At 43.0% G+C, this 22,438-nt stretch overlaps 1 protein-coding gene across 5 annotated transcripts in view; it reads right to left on the bottom strand.

Annotated features, from left to right (window-relative positions):
• Positions 1-22,438, bottom strand: part of sdk2b (sidekick cell adhesion molecule 2b) — a 468,332-nt gene that overhangs the window by 58,730 nt on the left and 387,164 nt on the right. For all 5 annotated transcript variants that reach the window (XM_078163249.1, XM_033611150.2, XM_078163251.1 and 2 more), the window contains exons 13-21: positions 17,647-17,823; positions 16,476-16,612; positions 13,176-13,323; positions 9,927-10,067; positions 8,306-8,487; positions 7,580-7,695; positions 5,481-5,676; positions 4,962-5,060; positions 2,443-2,634 (exon numbers count right to left, since the gene is read on the bottom strand). In XM_078163249.1, the coding sequence (XP_078019375.1) occupies positions 2,443-2,634; positions 4,962-5,060; positions 5,481-5,676; positions 7,580-7,695; positions 8,306-8,487; positions 9,927-10,067; positions 13,176-13,323; positions 16,476-16,612; positions 17,647-17,823 (1,388 nt within the window). The remainder of the gene's footprint in view (positions 1-2,442; positions 2,635-4,961; positions 5,061-5,480; positions 5,677-7,579; positions 7,696-8,305; positions 8,488-9,926; positions 10,068-13,175; positions 13,324-16,475; positions 16,613-17,646; positions 17,824-22,438) is intronic.

Raw genomic sequence — 22,438 nt, 5'->3', positions numbered from 1 at the left:
TGCTCCCAACTTCAGCTAAAACAGCAAAACTAGATTAGACTTGGAAAAGATGCTTACACAGAGTACACAGGCGGAGACAATGCAATGAATGTCAATTACATCGCAGTTATCTGGAGATACGATTCAATCTGATATCTCACTGTTTACACTTGAGCTGAGTAAACAATAAGAATGGATTATTCCCTGGAAATCCTGGAGGGGAAACAAATCTGAAAATGGTGAATTCAAAGAACAGCAGGAGGGTTTTTTGTGTATATGAATATCATGGTTTGTTTGTGACTGTATGTAGGGATGTTTTTGTTTTCCTGTGTCTAGGAAGGTATGTATGAGCATAAAATAATTCATTCTTCATCCTTTTTTTTCCTCTTGTGCTTTCCTCGAGATAAACAAAAAACCCACCACAGTATATCCCCATTCCACAGCACAATATAGTTTACATAAATCCAAGCTGAAGTCAACTGTGGCATATTGTGAGTGTGGACAGTGCCCTAATATTAAAGATATAATCACTCCCTCCGGCACACTGAGCAATTTTTTCCGAGATTGCTTAAATGCGGGTGTATTCAACCTTAATGAAATGCAGATTACACGTGTCGTAGTAAAATTAGCACTTCTAAATCATTTGCATGACTGATTATCGAGGTGGCTTTTAGCCGGATCATTACGGTACAGTTTGCAGGCACACAGGTGTTTTCCTTACACGTATACAATGAGAGTAATCACCGTTCTGGGGACTGTAACTGCTGCTCTGAAGCCTGCTCTCAATACAACAGCCTGTCATTTCACAGGTTTCACAGATGTACCGGCTCTGAATGCTGCTCGAGTAATTGATGTGGGCATTGTATTTTCTATGACACAATTTTGCAAATATGAAATCATTAAACACCGTAATTGTCCTTAAAGCTCTCGTGGGAGCCGTTAGTTTGCGGATGTGGCGCTGATATGTGTAGGGGTGGGGTGTTTTTTCTGCTCTGTCCCAGCCGAGGTGACTGGGGCTCTGATTTCATTTTGTCTGGCGCCAGACGACAGAGAGTGTGTGTTCACAAAATTTAATGTGAAACAGTAAATATGCAGGACGGGAAGGTTTAATAAAGGTTCCCACCTCTGACTGAGACATGTTAACAGAAATCCTGCACTATAAACTGGAGAGTTTGAAGGAGGTACAATGGCTCTAATGAAAGATGCCACTGAGGTGCATTATGGGAAATGTAGGATCCAGTGTTTTTGGTGCTTGACACCTTACAGGAACTAAAAGGCAGGATAGCTTGGTCTTGATTGCTTCCTTTTGATAATTATTTTTCCAATCAGTCCCTCAAGCACCTCTGCCAGTGGAGATCTGTGGATTATCGAGACAAAGTAACTGGTAGACCTGCATGATGTGAGGAAAATTTGCAATGTGCGAGAACAATAACTACGTTAGCATGCACAAAATATTCCAGTTTTGGCCCCTATTCCCAAAAAGACAAAACTCCTACTAAGGCTGGGCAGTATCAAGATATTATATTGTTATCAAGATATGATATAGAGATATATATTGAGAAATATATAGTCTTGATATGAGACAATATATCACCTTAGCTTTTGGTTATCGTTGTATTGTGATATTGAATAAATTCCAAGCAGAAATTCTCCTTCCAAGCAGAAATGTGAGCTTGACTTTTGGGCATCTATCTCAACGCCAGACTTGTGCTGCTGATCGCCACACAAGACAATGAATATAAAGGGAAACTTTGCTGATATTCAACCAGCTGTGTGGCATCACAGTGTGTGCTGCTGTGTGGTATTTGGCTTTGCCCCTGTGCTGCTGCCAGCACCCAGACCTCTGCAGTTGGACAGGTGGGGAGCTCCAGAGGAAGCCAAACAACATTGAATGTGATGACACACAGCTGGTTGAATATCAGCAAAGTTTCACTGGTTCCTGTACAGCAGGGTCGGCCTTTGTTTCACTGTTATAATCATTACAAAGCAAAAGCAGCATGTGTATACATTCAGTAGGCTATATCTTCAGTAGCTAGCTAGCTAACCCTACACTTTTCAGGGTTTGATTTTGGTTTTGGAACAGGGAAGAAACGTAGATCTTTTCCCAACCTCTCCAGGTAACGAGTATCATTAATACACGGACAACATTTAGCGTCAAAGATTTACTCACCTAACAGAAAATCTGCCCACATTTGGCACTTGATTTCTGACCCTAATGGTGGGTGTAGATAAAATAATTTTTCTTATTTTTTGCTGTCTCTTGTGATGTGATGTTCATATCATGATAACTATAACTATGACAATATGATTTATCGTTCAGCACTAGTACCTGAGTTTGAGGGAGATATCCTTTAACAGTGTGGCTTGATATCACAAAAGCTAAGTGAGAAAATAAGGTTTTGTTTGTGTGTAATTTGGGTGTACTGACCCTTGCATGTCTGTACTTATAGTTTGGTGACTGACCTGGCGGGACACCGGAGGAGATGGTGGAGGAGGACAGCTGGCCCTGGCCTTTGGAGGTCATTCCTGCCACTTCGATGGTGTAAGTGGTGAGCGCGGTGAGTCCAGTGACCCTGTACTCTAAGGTGACGTTCGGCAGGTAGTGGGTAACTCTGGTGTTTGTTCGGTTGTACTCCTCCCACGAAATGCGGTAACCTGGAGAGCAGCAGAGATGGGTTGACAGCAACAGACACAGAATCCTCTCAGGGAAAATTCAACAGCAGTTTTACTACAATAGCAACTCTCAGCTCGCATGCTACGGGGCAAGCTAACAGAAATATTAAATTAACTTCATCAAAAATTGAATATAGCAAATTAAATCAGCCTGTGATTATACCTCCCTGCACACACACACACACACACATCCTCCACCCACTCCCATCCACACACACACACGCTTACCCTCTCAAAGTTAATGCAATTTGCTCCTTGGCCAGCAGCTCTTTTCATGTGATTGCATAAGGCATTAGGCAGCATTTCTTGCCAAATCAATAATTTCACATGGCATGTCAGTGTTTGTCTCCTGGGAGTGTGCAGCACATTAAAATGCTTTGGGAAAACACTTCACAATATTCTGCTAAATCTCAACCTTTGTAAACACTTGTATATTAATGTCACTGGTGGGCATTTGTTCTTCACTTGAAGTTGAAGTAAGAGAATTATGCAAACTGGAGCTGAAGTAAAATTTGGCTAATAAGAAAGATATTTATTTACGATATTTTGACTGTGCATCCCTGGACAAGTCAGATGAAATCTTTATTTTGAAGATAAAGGCCTTCCCATTTTATATTTTTACTCCTGCTCCTCGTTTTCGAGTGCCACCTTGGAACACAGATACAAGGGGTAGTGGTTGAAATCGTCCCCTATGAAATGGGGCAACCCAACAGGATCCTTATATGCTGGTGTTCACAAAAACAGACACACTGAATGTTGCCAGATATTGCCACTATGCCGTCATCTGCAGTGGTAATTTCTTTTTCTTTGGCTACAGGAAGCCTCTGCGTAATTTCATACCACGGAAATGGAGCTTTTTTGACTTCATGGGCCACCGAGCAACTTTCATAGGAATAAGCAGGGTCCCACCTTGAATGCTGTATCCAGGTCTCTTAATACATTCATGCTCTAACCCAACAACAATCGAGACACCCTCCTAGACATGAATGCGTAAAATGTAGGGTTATGGGCTAAGTGGTAAGAGTACGGGGTGTTTTGGGATTGGGCCAAATTTACTTTTATTTCTCAGGACTGGTTACTGTGTCATTTTCTTTACCCTAAGCATAAACTGCTCCTCATGCATAATGAAAGACGGTGTTGACTGTATGATACAAACCCAAATTGCAAGCACATTGTCTCATACTAAAAAATGTAGAGATTAATGAGAAGCTAAATTTAACCAAAAGCCAAATGATCTCTCTGTGCACAGTTACAGATTCTGTACCATTTGCCATAGAAACAGCAAGGTTTAACGATCTCCCTGAGACCAGGAGCAGCTTTGTTTTTCACGTAATTTGGACGAGAATGAAAACAGTCCATGTGAAGTTTTATTGCTCTTTATATAGTACAGTGATTTAAGGGCTACATTTTTAAAACGTCCTTCATCTCTGCTTACTTCTCCCATTATAAAAGCCTTGAGATGTGTTTTAGAGCGGGAGCCTTTTTTTGTGACAGATTTTATTTGCAGCTCAGGGAGAAGAAACAATGGAAGTTATATCATTTTCTGACAAGTGTTGTCTCGCTGCTGCAATGGTATATTTGATGTCTTATAAGCTCATGCCTCGGCAGCAGTATGTGCGTGACGCAAATAGAATAAACAAACAATGAAGTAGCTGTGTACCCACGTCAAGAGCTACGTGTGCCGGGCTCAATAAATGAGATGAAGCAGTTGATAAAGTCCCCAAGCAGACATGTTTATATGATTCACAGTCACACCAATGTTTTGTTATATGTTTTTAACACATAATAGTATTTAAAACTCTGAAAAGGGGCCAGGAGGTAAATCTATTGTTTCCCCTTCATCAGATCTTGATCTTGAGCTTTGGCTTTGGCTTTCTCCAGCACTACTCACTAAGTTGACCTGTGAAAGAGCAGTGTGCATCAAGATGGCTAGCATTAGCATAAGAGGATTTTAGCGTTGCTCATCGTGGACTATATTGCTGTCATTGTTCATTTTAGTCAAACCATACAGTTTGAAAACGAGGCGCGGCTTAGGGAAGTGCACAACAGCTCAATGTGAACACCTCTCTAGTGACAAACTCTGCACAGACACAAGTCAGTATAGCCAAAATCAGACATTTTAGGGGACATAAAGAAAAGAAAAACACATTTCTGAGTGGAGGGGGACTGTACAAAAGTAACATACAACAAAATCTTCCTGTGATTGGTTTCTCTCAGCAGAGCTGTGACAAACACCACCATGAAAAAGCTGCTATTTCCATCCTTTCTCGCCACACTATAAGCACAAGTTTGGGGTGAAATGCATGTACCTGTGAGGACTCCATTCTTCTCGCCGGGCTCACTCCAGCTGACTTTAAGTGAGGTGTCCAGGATCTCAGTGAAACTCAGGTGACCCACAGCACCGGGGGCTGGACAGGGACAAATAAGGATAATGAGCTGGGCCTTACAGGCAAATGAGACACTCTCCATACAGTATTAATTCACTGCTGATCATAGCTGCAAACTGGTGACGGCATTAGCATTTCAAATATGTTTACAACAAAACGAGCAAAACAAAGTAATTGCTGGGAAAAAAAAAAAAAAAAAAAAAATGAAGACAAGTTGAGGGAAATTAAGAGTTTTTAAAGCCTAACCAATCATCTCTGAGGGAACTAACTCCCAATTATGATGATCCTGGCTGGATGCAGAATACACTCCGTCATTAGCACTTCTCTACAACTTCGTTCTGCATGAATAATAGATCTTGCCCGCAGGACGTGTTACTGTGAGATGCTCGTGTCCCCTCGCCACCACACGAGAGAGAAAATTGTGGAAGAAAAGTCACTTACTGTCCTCATGTGTCCTTAATGCTTTGGGCGGGCTGCGGGGGCCGTCTCCGGGCGTAGTGAAACACAGCACAGAGGTGTAATACTCTGTGAACTTCTTCAGACCTGTCACATATCCCATGTGGACGCTGTCCTGGAAGTTAGGTCGCACTGTTACCATGGCAACTTCTTCGTCCTTGCCAGGCTCCCAGGCCAGCAGCTAAAACAGACGCGCGGAAAGGGAAAAAGTCAGTCTGAAGAAAATTACCCAGACAGCAGCTAATCATTTTTTCTGTAATAATCCTCACACATTCAGTCTCACAAAACTAACAGCAGTGTCTCTCCCCGGTAATCCTGAGCCACTCGGAGGAGTTATTTGGCATCATAGCTCCCCCAAATATATTTAGAAAGATACCCTGAAGAGGTTTTGATTGGCTCCATTATGACAAACTGGGAGAGGCAAAGAGAGTCAAGGCTCATGAGAGGCATGATAGCATCCCATCATGCATGTTGAATGCGGACCATATAGCATCTACAAATGGGACCTGGATCGACCAATTAGGTGCTTAGGTAATGAGTCCCAGTGGCGGGTCTATTGGGTTTGTTTCAAGTTTCCAGAGTGAGAGAGCTTCCAGGGAAGTAAAGAGCTGGCAAGACGATGTCAGAGGGATGGATCCTTGACTATCTGCCACTCTCTCTCTCTCTGTCTAACTTGTTCTGTCTTCCCCTAAAATTCCTCCTTTGCCTCACTTTCAATCACCTTTTACACTCTGTCTTCACTTTTTCTATCTACAGCCTTAAAGGAATACTTCAACCCCCCTACTGACTACTTCTATGAGTTACTCATCCTGTGTTACGTTGAATTTGTGAAGAAAATTTTTCCTCGCATGCCTCTGGTGATCAAAGAATCCCGAAACAGAAAAAAATCTCGATGAATTCATGTCACAGGGGTCCACGATCAATATCAGCAAAACTCTACCAAAACATCTCTCACACAACTCATGCAGTATAATCCAAGTCTAATATGTCCAGTTGTACGCTCAGTGCTTTCCAAACAAACTTTCCGAAAGGAAGCTCAAACTAAAAACGAAACTTGACTCCATTGACAAAAACAGTAATTTTACCTTGCTGAACACTGGAGCTGCTGGTCTACCGCTGCCTCATTAAGTCAGTTTGTCTATGTTATTGTGTGACTTTGGTGACCCTGAACTAACCCTTAAGAACGCTTTTTGTCAATGGAGTCTGGCTTTGAAGAGAGCATAGATATGTTTTAACTTCAGTTCAGTACCTCGTCAGAAAGTACCGTCTGTTTGGGAAGTACTGAGCATACGACTGGATAATGAGACTTGGGTTATACTGCACGAGTTGTGTGAGAGCTTATAAACAGATGATTTGATATAGTTTTGCTGTTGTTAAACTTGGACCCCTATGACTTCAATTCATCAAGAATTTTCTCAGTTTTTGGATTCTTCATTCACCGTGGGGTCACGCAAGAAAAACAAACCTTTCTTCATTAATTCAGTGCAACATGGGGTAAGTCAGTGGTGTACACATTGTCTTTATTCCATGACTTAAAGTATTCCTTTAAGTGTCTCCCTGGAAAAAAAAAATCTAGTATTTAAAATTCAGATTTGTACAGTGACCCCACCGCCCAGCTGAGTGAGGCCTGTGGAGCGCTATTGAACAGCGAGACAAAAGGCAGAGAAAAAACCCCAATGACATAATTAAGTCTCAACAGAGAGTCACCGGAAAAATAGAACTACCCTATAGCTGTGACTTTATGATTCCCTGTGGGGTACATTTGTTTCATGAACTATACACAAGAGGCAGAGAGATGGACTATATTCAAGAGCCCATGACAAAATAATGAAGATATTCATCATTACGTGCGCACGGCTTCACAATAAAACATGTGAGAAATGGTTGCAAAGATAAAGAGAATGACCTCCGACTGACAAATGGGTGAACACAGTCCATCGTTCACGATGGCACCAAATATCTTTTGCCCCTTGGCTTTTCTCTCCCTCTCGCTACACAGGATATGTGATACTACAAGCTCAGCTCTGACAGTTCTGTCAATGGACGTGGTGGCTGGTGGTGACGGCACCGTGGCGGCTACTGACCCTGTAGCCCTGGTTGATGCCGTTGATGAACTGAGGGTTAGGGGCTGTCCACGTAAAACGGATAGTTGTCGAGTTGACCGCCTCGGCCTGCACGTTGCCAGGGGCGATGGTGGGCACTGGGATGGACGAGGAGAGGAAGAAAAAGGGAGACAGAGGGGAAGGAAAAAGGGAAGAGAAAAATGGAGGAGCAGGGAGACAAAAAATAAAGGTGTGAGAGCACATTTCAGTTGACTGCTGGAAGTCTGCCTGCATCTATTTTGATGTCAGTATTGATCGCTGCTGCACAGGTCACGGCAGATACCGCCATCACTCTCTTTCTGATGACACCAACACCTAATGCCAGGGCTCTCTGTGGGTTTGTTTGTGACTGTGTGAGCTGCTTATGGATTTCAGGGGGCTGCCACACCTTTGTGTGGTCCTCACAAAGAAGAATCAATGCTAATGCAGCTGAACATCAGTCAGCTGGGTTTTAGTAGAAGATATCAGTCAGAGATGAAAATAAACTTGATGCTAACTAGAGGAGTTTTTAATTTGTGTACTTACAGGATGTTGCATCCAGCCTCATTCATCATTAATAATCACCATGCTAAAATGAAACGCTTGCTTAAAATTAACACACATAAATGCAGACTCATTGGAAATGACACATTCAGTGATTAAGAAAGAAAATAGTCAGCATATCAGCTTTGTTCTCAGATCAATAAGATTGATGATATAAGCGCTCACCTCCCTGCAGAGTCCACTCAGTGACTTTGTGGCTGAAAGTGCCCAAACCCGCCCCATTGTAAGCAGCCACCTCGATCTCATAGTTTGTCCAGATGATGAGGTCCTCCAGCAGCAGGTTTGTCACATCAGGACTGGAAATGTTCTTCATCTGGTAGTCCACAGGCAGCCCGGTCAGACGGTACCTGACACACACATATGTGCAGTTTAAATGCTGGACTTTGCCACAAATTAAAACCATTAGAGACCAGCGTGAATCTGATGGTCCTCTGACAAAGAGAGGACATCACAGCACTTTGTTGCCAGAGCCAGTGCACTGGACTCCCTGCTAGGGGGAGACAAAGCACCAGCAAACAAGCAATTAAAAACCACTGACAGCACTGACTGTTCGTCTGGAGAACACCTGCTGTTTCATTTGGATGTAATGAATAAAACGCCTGACAGAAAACCAAACTAATTATATGTTTACAGGATTTACAGTCATCCTGGCATATTGCTGACTCTGCCTATTAGAGTCACTAAAGTTTTTCTTAAGTCTAACCAGTCATAAAATTCTAGTTTTCTCTCAGACTGAATTAATTTTTAAATGATGTAGTCGTGTCAACTGGGAAATTAAGTTAAAAACATTGTCAGATGGATCAAGGACATTTTGGTGGGGATTTTTATATGTGATGGTGTGTGTGAGACGGGTAGGATTTCATTTCAGTGTCTTAATATGTCTTGATATTTGTTCATACTGAAACTGCAAATCCTAAATTCTAAATTGCACAAAAGGAAATCAATCAGATAAAAATAACAGCCATGATGAGCAGATGAAAACACAGTTTCCTGTTGTATCATTCAAACTCTAGATATTTGCATTACTCAGTATTAAGAGCTGCTGTGTGTGTAACAGGACATGATGGTGAACCTCACGCTGAGCTCATGCTTCTAACCTCCAGTCTTTAAAATACAAGTAAGAAGCTAGACAGAGGGCATTTAAGTCGTGCCTCCACCAGAGGAGAAACCAATTCATCGCTTGTAGTGTGTAAAGGTGCTTTCTTGTTATTTACGACTACTAGCAAACAACAGAAAACACCTAAAAGCTGCTGTGTGTCGGGATGCACCACCAACAGGGTAAAGAACCCAGAACTAAGTTTTTATAAGGTGCAGAGCCGAAAAACAGAGCCTTTAAAGCAGGAACTGACGAGACATGAGCAGGAAGAATGAGAAAGCTGTGGGATTCTGATGCTCAGTATGCTGAACGCTAATTTGGCTAGACAATCTGTCGAAGTTGAAGCTTACTGAGCTATGCAGGCCTGGTTTTGATCTTTGCTCCGCTGATGATCTTACAGGTGATTTGATCAGGTAGTTGTAAATATCAAAGTATTTTCCTTCTGGCCACTCAGTGGTTCACTTCTCCGAGATAAGCAAGGCGAGGAGAAGGGGCACTGAGACAGACTGACAATATTGGGTTTGTCAGAATATATTTTCCTCTATGGTGGATAAAGGGTGCTAAAATAATCCTTTGACACATTTGTTAGTGTTTCAGCCCTTGGTGGCGTGTTGAGGTTTTCAGAGTTTGACACGTTACGCTCTGTCTCTGTTAGGTGTCAGTGGAGAGGTGGATGAACAGAGATTTTACCGGACGGTGTAGCCCCTGAGGATGCCGTTCTGGTGGCTTTCCGGCGGGGGCTGCCACTGGATCATGATGGACTGGTTGGTCCGGCCGCTAGCAATGACGTTTTGAGGAGGAGCACTGGGGGGCTCCTCTGGGAGAGACACACTGCAGGACACATAGAAAGAGCAGGTATAAGGACACAAATATTAAAGGTGCAGTAGATTACATTAACAAAGTCATGGACCAGTGACACAGCTCTTCACTATATAAAACAGAACCCAGTTTTCATGGGTATAAGTAGCAGCGTCTCTGCCATTTATGGTGCTGCCACGACAGCACAGTAATTTGCAAACAATTTAGCCCCCTTTCTGGGCATCCCATGTTGCTGAAGCCCTCTTACGACCAACCTGTGAGTGTCTCCTAGGCTGCTAACTATGAGGACAAGTAGTCTGCACCTATAACTTAGGTCTGAGATGGTATTTAGGAATGGTTTGTATTTGATGACCTCGGTCATAAAGGCATCATCAGTTCCCAGCTGGCGGGTCGTGGGTCCATTCTGAATGGACTGCAAGTGACTCACGAATAGGGTTGTCATGAGAGCCGATACTTAGGTACCAAGGCGATGCCAACACGCAAAAAACACGTCAGTACCTAATTTTTTTCCGGTACCGTATGTACCAGATACAACTTTGCCCTCAGTGGGCCGTATCGATTCCTGTCTGAACTGACGGGGGCAGTAAACGCGCATCAGTTGGTGCCGAGGACGAGCGCCGAAGAAGAACGCCTGTTCTCCATTGTCTTTGCTAGAAACAATGGCTTTTACAAGTGCTGCTGGAGCCATAGCACCTCGGCTAGGAGTCGTGTGGAGATATTTTGCATTTGAGGCAGATGAAAGCGGAGTAATTATAAACCAGTGTGCGAACGGTGCGGAAAGGAGGAAACACTTCAAACCTGGCTTAACACTTAAAAGACAGACACCCTGACTTGTTTAAAGAAATCAAGGTGAGTGAGTTTCAATGTACCATCACTTGTGTTATGTTATACTTATCCTGAAATATACATGACATTATTTGGGTTTGAGGGCAGGCTTATTACGTTTATAGGGGCGGCTACTTTTACTCGCTACCTTACGTTATAACTTACCCTGTAAAGGATGGCTAACGTTATGTGACGTTGATGATGCCGTCTTTAACGTTACTTAATGGTGCATTTCAAGCCATTATTATTGGACTAATCGTCTGTCACCATATCTGTAAATTCAAAGTTTGAAACAGTTTTTATAAAGTAGTGAATTTAGAAATACATGAGTTCTGTTTTTTGATTTTTATCGTGGTATCGAATAAGTATCGAGAATTGTGGAAATTTACCGGTATTGGTATTGACTACTGAAATTCTGGTATTGTGACAAGCCTACTCACGAATGTATCAAGTTTGTAAAAAACACATTTTATGTTTGAAATAAAATTAATTTTCGGCACAAGCTCAAGTTTGAAGTGCTCTTTCCTGTCGCAGAGTGACAGACAGCTACTTGACAGAGACTTGACAGAGACAGCAAACTAGCTCGACAACATGGCCAAACAAGTATGATGCTGAATATATTAAACTATGTGGACCTTGAACTAATGACTAAAGAGAAATCTGGACTCTGTGGTTGCACCAGTTGGGAACCAGTGCTCTAGGCTAAAGTTAAAGGTGCAGGCTACCTGTAGAACAAACACCAATTTGGACTCTTCATTTACACACACAGACACGCAGAGATATGGTAAGGAGAGAGCAGTGAGAAATAGGATTAAAAGAACACCCTCTCTCTGTAAATCATCATGACCAAAGCTTTGGTTTCAAACTAAAAGCATAAAGCTTTGTAATAATGTAACAGAGGGCTTAAATGAAGCATATCAATTTAAAGCTAAACGCCAGTGTAACTTCCACAGAGGCTCCGACTACAAACCCTCTTTTTATGTCTCTCGGTTTCTTGCTAGTTTGCTGCTTTTGTTAAAAAAATCCTTGACCATTCCTTGTGTGCAAAATATGCACAGTGCCAAACCTTAGAGGTACATTATCCAAGAAAATTGTTGGCCACTGTTGTTGAACAGTATCGCCAGTGGAAGTGAAAGCCAAGCCCAGACTTGCTATATTTGCATTTTTTTCTGCGCTTTGTCCACAATTTTTGTAGCCTTTATCTTGAATGTGTGCTGCATACGGTCTGGCATCTGGTCACTACCTTTTTATAAAGCTCTGCTGTGCTCGGGAACATCCTGCACACAGAAAAATAAGAAGAAAATACAAGCGGAGGGTAGAATCTCTGCAGATATACACGACTTCTAGTGGGTCCTACATAGTGATTGAGAGGGATTACTTCTGTATGGGTATACACATTGTTTTCTTTAGGAAAATCCTGCATAGCATAGCTGTAAAACTCCACCTGGGGATGTCATACGTAGCTATTCAGCTACCTTAATGCCATATATTTACCTTGACAAAACACCACGAGTGTCTGGGGAGAGAAGATGCGTATAAGAGACTGGAGTGAGATCAGTGGCGGTGACTAAGTACCAAATGGCGTCACGGACCGTACAGTGCCAGCCCTCCCGCAACACACAGACGGAGCCCCCCGTGGCTCTCCTCTAGCTGGGGAGCTGGCAGCGTGAGGCAGTGTGACAGACTGGCGGAGTGAGGGAGGGAGGGGCGGTGAGGCATCGAGGGAGGACTGAGCTGAGTGCTAAAAGTTGTGTGAGGCTGCAGAAAGGCCAGACCTAATGTCGCCTCATACCTAAATCCCTCCTGCGGCTCTCGGGATGTGCGAGCACGCAGGCGTTGATGTTTGTGAATGTGTGTTTACATGTGATTGTGCATGTTTGTGTGTGTATCTGCTTTGGTAGGCTTACACGTATATCCCTCTTCACTGACTCTTGACTGAAGGGATCAGTCAAAGCGGGCGGTTGTCTTGGAAACGGGTTTCTGGAGCACAGTGTGCTGTTTGCTAACAACACCAAAGTTCTGAAGGTTCTTGTTTTTTGGCATTTAAGAATTCTCATTGCCAATTTAATGATACTGACATAGAGAAATGTTTTGGTAGATTTTAAAGCTCCAATGACAAAAAACAGGTATGGAAATGGTATGGACAAATATAACTTTAAGGCCTCCCTACAAAGGAAACTGTATACTGGCATTTGTGTCTCTCTATTCTGCATTACCTTAATAAAGGGGACAGAAAACTATGATGATGTAGGTGTGGAGAGGTAGGAAAAGATACAGGATTTGTCTTTAGCTCACCGGTCTGTCTCCTTGCTGAACTGCCCCTTCCCCACATCATTAACGGCACAGAGGCGGAACTGATAGGAGCGTGCTGGGATCAAGCCATTGACTGTCACTGCTGTGGACTCTGGCTCAATATTGGCCAGCAGGATGGCCCAGGGAGCGTCTAGAACAGAGAAGATCAAGTTTAACACCTTGTGTCACACGTCTCTTCGTCTTTGCTATGCTAACCACTCACCCCAACATGTCATGAAATGTAACATTTTGAAAGCCTTAACATTTCTGGCCATTTCACTAATATTCAGAAGGGATTTTCACTCTCATGCCTGCAATCATTTTTGTCACGGCAGGTCACAATTTAAAATTCAAATTCATAAAATGAAACAAGTCATGCTGAGAGAAAGGAAGTACGAGCACGACGTGCTGCAGATCACAGGCCCGACACAGCTCTGCAGTGTATCAACTTAAATTGAACAGTGCGGCTAACAAGTTGAGATTAAAAGCAATGATGGACGTTCTTAATTAGTCTCATTGATCATGCTTTTAAATTCTTTTTCAAGTCCTTTGACGTATTTGCTTTGCAGTTAAGCTCATTGGGAAAAACACAGACGTCACAGAAGCCTGGCTGCGTGGAAATCGAAACAAGCGACATTTAATGTTGATCCCAAAAGTTCCCTTCCTCCCCGTCCCAACTCAGTATATACAATTTAAAGACCTAAAAGTCCCCAGGAAATTAAAACCGTCTTCCCAGTTTTAACCCTGTGTCCCTGTGTTAACTGATCATTATTCCTTGTTAATTCCAAAATATATCTTAAAAAAAATCAATATCAGAACATTTTAAAATCAAAATCCCCATCTTTTCCTCTAAAACCAAGTAAAATGGTTTCTAATGTTTGATGACTCATCCTACTCTCGGGCGTTTACAAAAGGTCATCCAATCAAATGAGAGTTTAAGCAACTGGCTAGCCACATCAGGGACAAGGGGACTTTAAAGTTGAGTAAACTGACATTTTCCCCCCATAATTTTGTTGATTTATTATACGCAATACATCCAACCGAGAAGCTCCCTTCAGATTTAATATGTAATGTTGATATATAAAACTGTAAAAAACACACAACAGTTGCTGTTTTCCATGTTTTCATCTCATTATAAACGTCATTCAGGTTAGGTTAGACAGAAAAGATAACGTGGGAGGAAGTGTGTGCTCAACTGTAAGCAATAAATATGAACAAGAGCCTTGTGTTAACAAATGAAGAGATTATGTTTGAGTAAAAACCAGTGGGCTTTTAATTTGACACAGAGAAAGAAAGTATTGAGTTAAAAAATATATAATTTTTTTCACATCTGTGACACATTCTGTGAAAGGTGTGATATTGCTGTGAAGACAATGCGGCAGATGAGCTGCTGGGTCTTGAGGTGATCACACTCAGGTGCTCTTTGGATACTTCAGGTGTACTGTGCTTATTCCATCCTGTGAAGGGCTAATTGCCTGGGTGCCACATCACATCCTACACAATTAATAATTTTTGATGGTAACTTGCATTTTTATATTTTTTACTGAGACCATATTCCAGCCCTTCACAAGATGAAGTGTAATGTAAATTAACAGATTTTCACTGTTTATTTTTGCTTTGAACCGCAATTGTCACACGGGAGGAAAAGGTAACACGCTGAATCTTGAGATGAGCCACAGCTGAGCCACGCTCCATGAAGAGTAAGAGGTTCCATGACGCACATGTGCCGCTCAGGTAGGCAGTGTGACCCATTCACTGGCTTTTTTTTTTTTTTGGAGTACCAGCTGGCGACAACACAAAAAAGATGCCCCGTCTCTGTAATCGCCCTTTTCCACCGAAATTAGGATGTGACAGTGTGTATGTGGGTTTTTAAACACAGGAAAACCTGCTAAAAATAGGTGGTAGACACTGTTTCCATTGTGTGTTGTTGTTTTTATCTGACAGGTCACATCCAATGTCACGGACAGGCCTGAAAACAGGTGTGAGCGCTGGTTACTTCTGTTTTAAAACTAATTCTTCAGCCTCTCTCTCAAACTTGGTACTCACTACATTTTCAACAAAGTTCGAGCGTTGCCAAAGCCACATTACATGATTTTCACCACAATTTTGACGTCACAGAGGATCTTGAGAGCCACCTTGGGTCGGAGGTGAGTCGGCAGATAGCCTGCCACGACGAGTCCTCATGTGTGAACAAGCCTACGAGCAAGTTGCCCCCTCGTCTGCGACTGGGACTGGATATCTGGCATGCTAGAAAACTGGGAAAGTGTGACACGATTGACAAAGAGCATCAGCCAATGAGAGGTGGGATACGTCCCACGTCAGCACGCAGGAAGACGGAAGAAAGACGAAAGTTTCTAAAGTGGAATTGCTTATTTGGGCTTGCTCTCTAAACGTCACCTTCCTCTATATATATATCCATCTAATAAGTTATTTAAACGCATGATAGTCACTTCTTTCAGCTTGTTTCCATAGCCCTGGTTGCTTGTTTCTCTCCCAAGATCTGGCAACACTGACAAGCTGGCAAGCAACAACAACAACAATGGCGGCGTCCACAGGATCACGGGGAGCACGCTGTGTTTGGACCCAGGATAATAAAGAAAATCCATGCCTTTACGATGTGTCGTCTCCAAGTTTGGTGACGTCACCCCATTATCTGGGGCTCTGTTGGCGTGGGCTCGGTGGAGAAGTCTTGTGGTGTGCACACACAGGTCGTAACGCAGTTGGCGAGACTCCCGCTGACAGGAAACACACGTTGCCAGGTATGAACACTCAAAAGATTACGATAGTCTCCACGACACAAAATCAGGGTGAAAATTGTGTAATGTGAACTAGGCTTAAGACGGAGATGTACGGTATTTTGTGGTGGCGTGTCGCTGCATCATGCCGGCAACGGGGCTAAAGTTAGCGTGCCCACAGGGGTCACATATTTCCATCACTGGCAATTGGAGCTGATTGTTCCTGGAGCTGATACATACCCATGACTACTGCAGAGTTATTAGTGCTGGGTGTGGGTGCTGATTGACCCATTAAATAAAAAAGCCAGATGTTAGCAGGTGTTCATGGGTCTTCTGTGCAGTGGGATAGTAGCTTAACAGGCCAGTGGGCTAAGAGCGCATCCCATAATGCAATTTGCCTTCCCCATGTGTATTTCAGGGAATCATGATGCACAGAGCTCATGTTTCAGACTGATTCAATCAACTTCCCCGGCATAGACTCGCACTGGCCCCGGGCCATTGGTTATGTTGAACTCTGATGCAATAGATTGATGCATGACTGGAAAAGACTGGATATTATGTGACTTACTGTTCTCAGAAACCTCCAGGATGTAGCGTATGAGGGGACTGTTGCCATCAAAAGGCTTGGCCCAGGCCAGGTCGATGGCTCTTTTTTCAGACGCGCTCAACACGGCTGTGGGGTTCTCTGGGGCATGGGGCAGCTGCCTGCAGGGAACATCAAGACAACTTCGATAAATAAAAGAATCTCTCCCATCACAGCGAATCCTCCGCAGGGACAGAGCGTTACCGAGCATCGGACATTCTCTGAATGTCTCTCGCACAAATCTGAAGCAAAGCTGAATGTTTTATAACAGAGATATCAGTGAGAGAGGTGATGAAATGTGGCAAGACAAGACAGCAGAGATGGTTCCTTGTCAAGATGGACACACAGGCAAACAGGAGGAGATAGATATCACCGGGAGGGAGGGGGGAAATGGATTGAAAGGTATAAGGAGACAGATAGGAAGAAAATGCACAGACAAAGACATGAATAAATGAGGCCAAAGCTGGGGATCATTAATTCATTCAGCCATAAATTCAGATAAGCGCAGACAGATTGATCGATAAACCTTATAGCAATGAACAGATTCATGAAGTTACAAAAGGCGGCCAGCCAACCAGACGGCTGATTGGGTGACAAACAAACAAACAAACAAACAATCAGTCCATCAGTTTGGCAAATAGAAAGTCAGATGTCTCATTCATATTCAATCTAACCTTCCTGCAGTGACACACTGTGTGTACAATAACAGGCAAAGTTTGGGAAGTAGAGTAGGTTGGAGATGACAAAAACTATACAGAGGTGTTTGTGTAAGTACGAGTGTGTAGTCTCACAGACAGCGAATGGCAGTGGGAGGAGGGTTTCCCCTGGGGCTGAAAGTGTGTCGGGTGAGAATGAGGACAGGAGAGGTGAGGAGAAACAGGCGTCATTTAAGTGGAAATGAGTCAGAGGTGCAAATAAGAACCGGCAGCATGGCGGGGAAAGGTTTGGTGGTGGTAGGCGTGCGTGTCTGGCTCTGGCACGTGTGTGAGTGCGCACATGTATGTGTGTGTCCGCGTGCTGCATCGACTTGCTTCAGAGAACATGTTCTTTCCTGTGTCTTTGCACTGGAGAATACGGGAGGAACAAGAGTGTGAGAGGAAAAAGGAAAAGGAGAAAATAGAAAAGACAGGCAAGTGATGACGGCTGCTGTGGTTACCTGACACGGAGGTGAGCGCTGCGGGAGTCGTTGCCGCCGACGGAGGTGACTCTGCACGTGTACGTTCCGATGTCGCCGGACCAGGTTTGGGAGATGTGGAGCGTGCCATCTGCCTCCAGTCGCATGCGGGGGATGGACTGGACGTTGATCACCGAGCCCTCTTTTTCCCAGACGTGCCTGGAATGAAAAGTCATCGGTCAGCTGGCCTGTTGTTGGTTTTGTCATTTACATCATCACCATCGTCATCATCCTCTACATCCTATCCCCTTCAACTGTATCAGCTAGTCAGTTTAAACACACTGAAAATGTTTATTTGGACTAAAATGATGCTGTGGTGTTATTCACATTTTTGCCCATTAGTCAAAAAAACATCCAGTATTACTCACCAGCTGTGGTTTAGAGATTTCGGAAATGTGGACTCAAGCAACAACAACTTCAAACAGGGCAAAGAGGGCGAGCCTCCTAAAGTTTTCCAAAACTCTTTAAAGGTGTACCATGCAGAATTTGTCAGTACTGCTTGTAAACATAACAAACTTCTTCCCTCCTCCCTACACTGCAAGCTAATATACTACTGTGGGGATGTTACATTTGTTCCAATGGGAAAGCCGATACTTTTGCAAGCTAACTAAGCTAACCACAAGCATCTACCTGCTAAGCAGAAAACAAGCCGAGTCAGTGCGTACTTGCCAACCTATGACCTAAAAAGTACGGAGGATTTCAGAACTAAAACAGGGGGTTGAGTTTCAGAGACTTTGTTTCCTGCATTCTGGTGACTTTTAAAGAATGAAAATAACAAAATAATATGTACACTGCATCAGCATTTTTCTGTTAAATACACTGAATTTGGTTCATGCTCGAGGAGGGAGGGAAGCCGCACTGTACTTCCTGGTCCACACACTTCTGGATCCTGGGTGCCTAATGCGGGAGTCATACTTCTGTGTCAGATTGACGCTAACGCAGAGCCTACGCCGTGGCCTGACGTGCACCTCCCCAGAAATGTAACAACACGTGAGCTTGTGAGCTGAAACCATTTCCCTTTCACAGATAAGAAACAATAATTCACAATAATTGTGAAGACAATAAAGCCTCCACAAAAATAGCATTTTAAGTCTTGTGTGTGATTTATCCTGGCTTCATATGAGCAGGGTAAATCTCTGCTCATCGCTAGGCTAATTTATACAATGTAAAATGCTTTAGGCTTCTGCTAATAACGTTAGCATGTTGTATTTGTTTGGAAAACGTGTTTAGTATAAGACAGTTGTTTTGTCAGTGAACCTTGTGAGTTGTAATGGAGCCGAATTTTGTAACATTACCTTTGTTAAATGTTGCTGTTGTCCCTGGCTTCAAATGAGTAGAGGGAAAGTCCCCTAGCTGCAAGGCTAATTTATACAATGTAAAATGCCATAGGCTTGTGCTAATAACGTTAGCATGTTATATTTGTTTGGAAAACGTCTTTAGTGTAAGACAGTTGTTTTGTCAGTGAACCTTGTGAGTTGTAATGGAGCCAAATTATGTAATGTTACCTTCGTTAAATGTTGCTGTTGTCCCTGGCTTCATATGAGTAGGGGAAAAGTCCCCTAGCTGCTAGGCTAATTTATACAATGTAAAATGCCATCGGCGTGTGCTAATAACGTTAGCATGTTGTATTTGTGGGGAAAATGTGTCCAGATAAAGACAAGTGTTTGTCTGTGAATGCTGCGAGTTATAGTGAAGCTGATTTGTGTACTTGTGTTTGAAATTGTCTCTATTAAGTCATGTTTAACGTGTGTTTAATGTGTGTTTAATGTGTGTTTTGAATCAACTAAAATTTGCACACTTCTCAGAAACCACGCCCCCGAATAGTGTTTTGGAGGTGTTACTGAAGAGTGACACAGACACACCACCGCACAAGTATAAATGCTCTCCCCTAAAACCCTTGTTAGAGCGTACACATTTGTAACGTGGTCAGAATTGAGTGTCCACTAGAAGGCCGACCTGACTCATGTGGGCCTGACAGGCACCTCTCTCTGGCTCCAGAGGGTTGAGAAGGAGGGAAAGAGGGGAAAGTGCCACCAGGGAGGGAATAGTACACTATCAGAGTTGTAGAGCTTATACATGTTAGACAGTTGAATAATGGACAGAAATAACTAAGTGGTGTGTTCCAACTAAATATGGTGTGAGTTTTAGAAGAAGCTTGAAACTGAACAAACAAGTATTCTCTGTGGCTGCCACAAAATGAGACACAACTGCATGAAATTAGCTCAAAATGCACGATGGAATAACACTGTATGTTGAAGCACATGAAAAGCATGAACAAACCCATCAAAAACAGTTTCTACCAGATTTCCAGCACCCGGCTTGCATCACTTAGCTACCGCCTGCTGGGACGTGAACTATGATGTACACATGCATGTCAGCTTCAGATGGCGGGTTAACTCTTTTTGACAGTAAAGCAATGAGTAATCTGAGGTTTGGCTCGCCTTTTATTCCACCACAATCCGAGAAGAATATGTTATTAGCGAAGTATTTCATCTTTCTCCTCTCTGTCTCTTCAAACCCGCCATCAGAGCTGCCCTGCATGCATATCATAGCGGCTGACGGCTGCATATCAAACGCCGAATTCACACTCATCAAAACTGCACAGCTCAAATGTGGCGTCAGATGTAGCCTTCCCTTCTGAGCAGAAAGGGACAGAATGGTCTATTGATCGCTGCGGATGTCGGCTCCAAGCTTGGAGTTCAGTGAACGTCTGTGTGTTGCAAGCTGGAGATGTTTGAGAACAACTGTCTTCTCATGACACACAGGCACAACAGTGGCAGACAAAGGCTTTTCTCATGCGTAGGTGTTTGCTTTTGTACAAACTGAACGTCTAGATCATAAGTAGACGTTCACGCTTTCTGTGTTTGAAGAGTCCTTACATTGCAGTGCATGCATATATATGTTTGTGTGCATTCGATGGCATGCTTAGCATTCCTGGGAGGGAGCTGGAGGATAGAAGCCGCACAGAATAAGATAGACAGAGTTAAATAATAAATACTTTGTGCTCAGGGTAGCAAATGACTAATTAACAAACCAAAGGTGTAGACAACAGTACAGCAAATCATAACTAATGATGAAGCATCTTCACTAACAGATCTGTAGGCTGTAATGGCTCAACAACTGTGCTTTATTGCTTTGACGTGTAGAGGATAATACATAGAAAGGTGTCCAGATGTGCAAATGGATTTCGCATCCATGGACTGATCCATCCAGACTACTGTAACTCTCATTCCACCTGCCTGAGTGAGACACCCCTGAATCTCTTGCAAGTGGACCAGAATGTAGCTGCAAGGCTTTAAAACAGGTCCTGTTTTCGTGTGACATCTATCAAATGTGACTCCCTATCAAATTCAGAATCCAATTTAAGATTTGTCTGCATGGTCAGGCACCCGCAGGCTTGTTGATCAGGGTTTGTTGGTTGAACCTCGCTCCCGGCTCAAAAAAAAAAAAAAAAAAAAAAAAATCAAACAACCAAAGGATAGTGTGGGCTTTGAGGTTGTGGCTCCATCACTTTGAAACTCATTTTCTTTTGGACTTTTGATCTATGGACATTGTGGACTCCCTTACAGGACAAGTCTGGCAATATTTTATATTTTCTCTTGTTGTCAAATCATCTTATGAAAAGATCAAAACCCAACAATGAATGTATGCTACTAACAAGTATTGCCTGTGTAGTCAGAGCCTTTATTCCTCTGTGCTGTGGAGCCCCACCAAAAACAGCTAAGAACACATCAATGAGACACAATGGGTGGTGGGTCGATTCCATACACACCTTCCTGTGGCCCTAAATATTCACAAATGCACCGAATGTGTGTAAATACATGGCTGAAAATAGTCCCCAACAAATGCACTATTTACACATCCTTGAGAAACCTTTGCTAAAGAACTACAGTGACTTCCTGTTGCAGAAAATAACTTAGCCATGAAAAATAACAACAGAAGGTACACTATGGAGGACCTTCCTATAAAGCGATGTACAGACTCACACAGAAGAAAACTCTCTCAATCATCACATATGACCCACTAGAAGTGTGTGGCAATGTATTTAGAGTAGAGACCCTGCCTTCTGCTTGTATTTGAAGTAAGTGAGGTCATCCAGGTGAGGTGGGGACACTATGTGGGGTTTGCTAACTTTCCCTTTTTCCTTTCTTGCCTGTGTGTCCTCTTGTATCAGTCTGTGTCCCCTCTCTAAATTCGCATATTTTTGCAGGTCAGTGAACACAGCACAGAAAGACTTCTTCATCCTTTTTTCTCAGCAGCAGTTTGAGTGGTTTTGAGTCACAGGGTGGAACACGGATTAGCTGATCCGACCAGGACTGAACAGATCAGATAGATGGATGGATGAAAGGACCAGCAATTAAAGTTTAAGTTTCACTTTCACTGCGCCTGACGTTCTGCTGCTCCGTCTGTGCCCAGAAAGCGTGGTGCAATAAATAAACAGTAATAAACAGTCCAGCTCCAAAATAGAAAATCAAAATGTGACGGCAGATGTTTTAATCGTGGCAGGCTGCCACAAATAAATCAAAGTGAAACCCTGGACTTTCTAAAAAGGTAGCAGTGACAGACCATAAGCAACAGGCATCCAAGAGAAAGTCAAGGACTCCTGGGCTGACTTTCACGTCACAATTTCTGCATAGTATACCTTTAATAATTGAGAGACAGAGTAACACATTGCTGGTTTTGGTCTTTTCATCTGCTGACACAAAGAAAAATCAAAAATAGTGCCAGACTTATCCTACCGAAAAGCAGCTCTAAAAATAATAGACATAGTCCA

The sequence above is a fragment of the Epinephelus lanceolatus genome, chromosome 21 (assembly GCF_041903045.1).
Source record: "Epinephelus lanceolatus isolate andai-2023 chromosome 21, ASM4190304v1, whole genome shotgun sequence".
In the NCBI taxonomy this organism is placed as follows: Eukaryota; Metazoa; Chordata; class Actinopteri; order Perciformes; family Serranidae; genus Epinephelus; species Epinephelus lanceolatus.
Note: the sequence above shows the minus strand (reverse complement) of the source record. Positions and strands in the feature narration are given on the sequence as shown.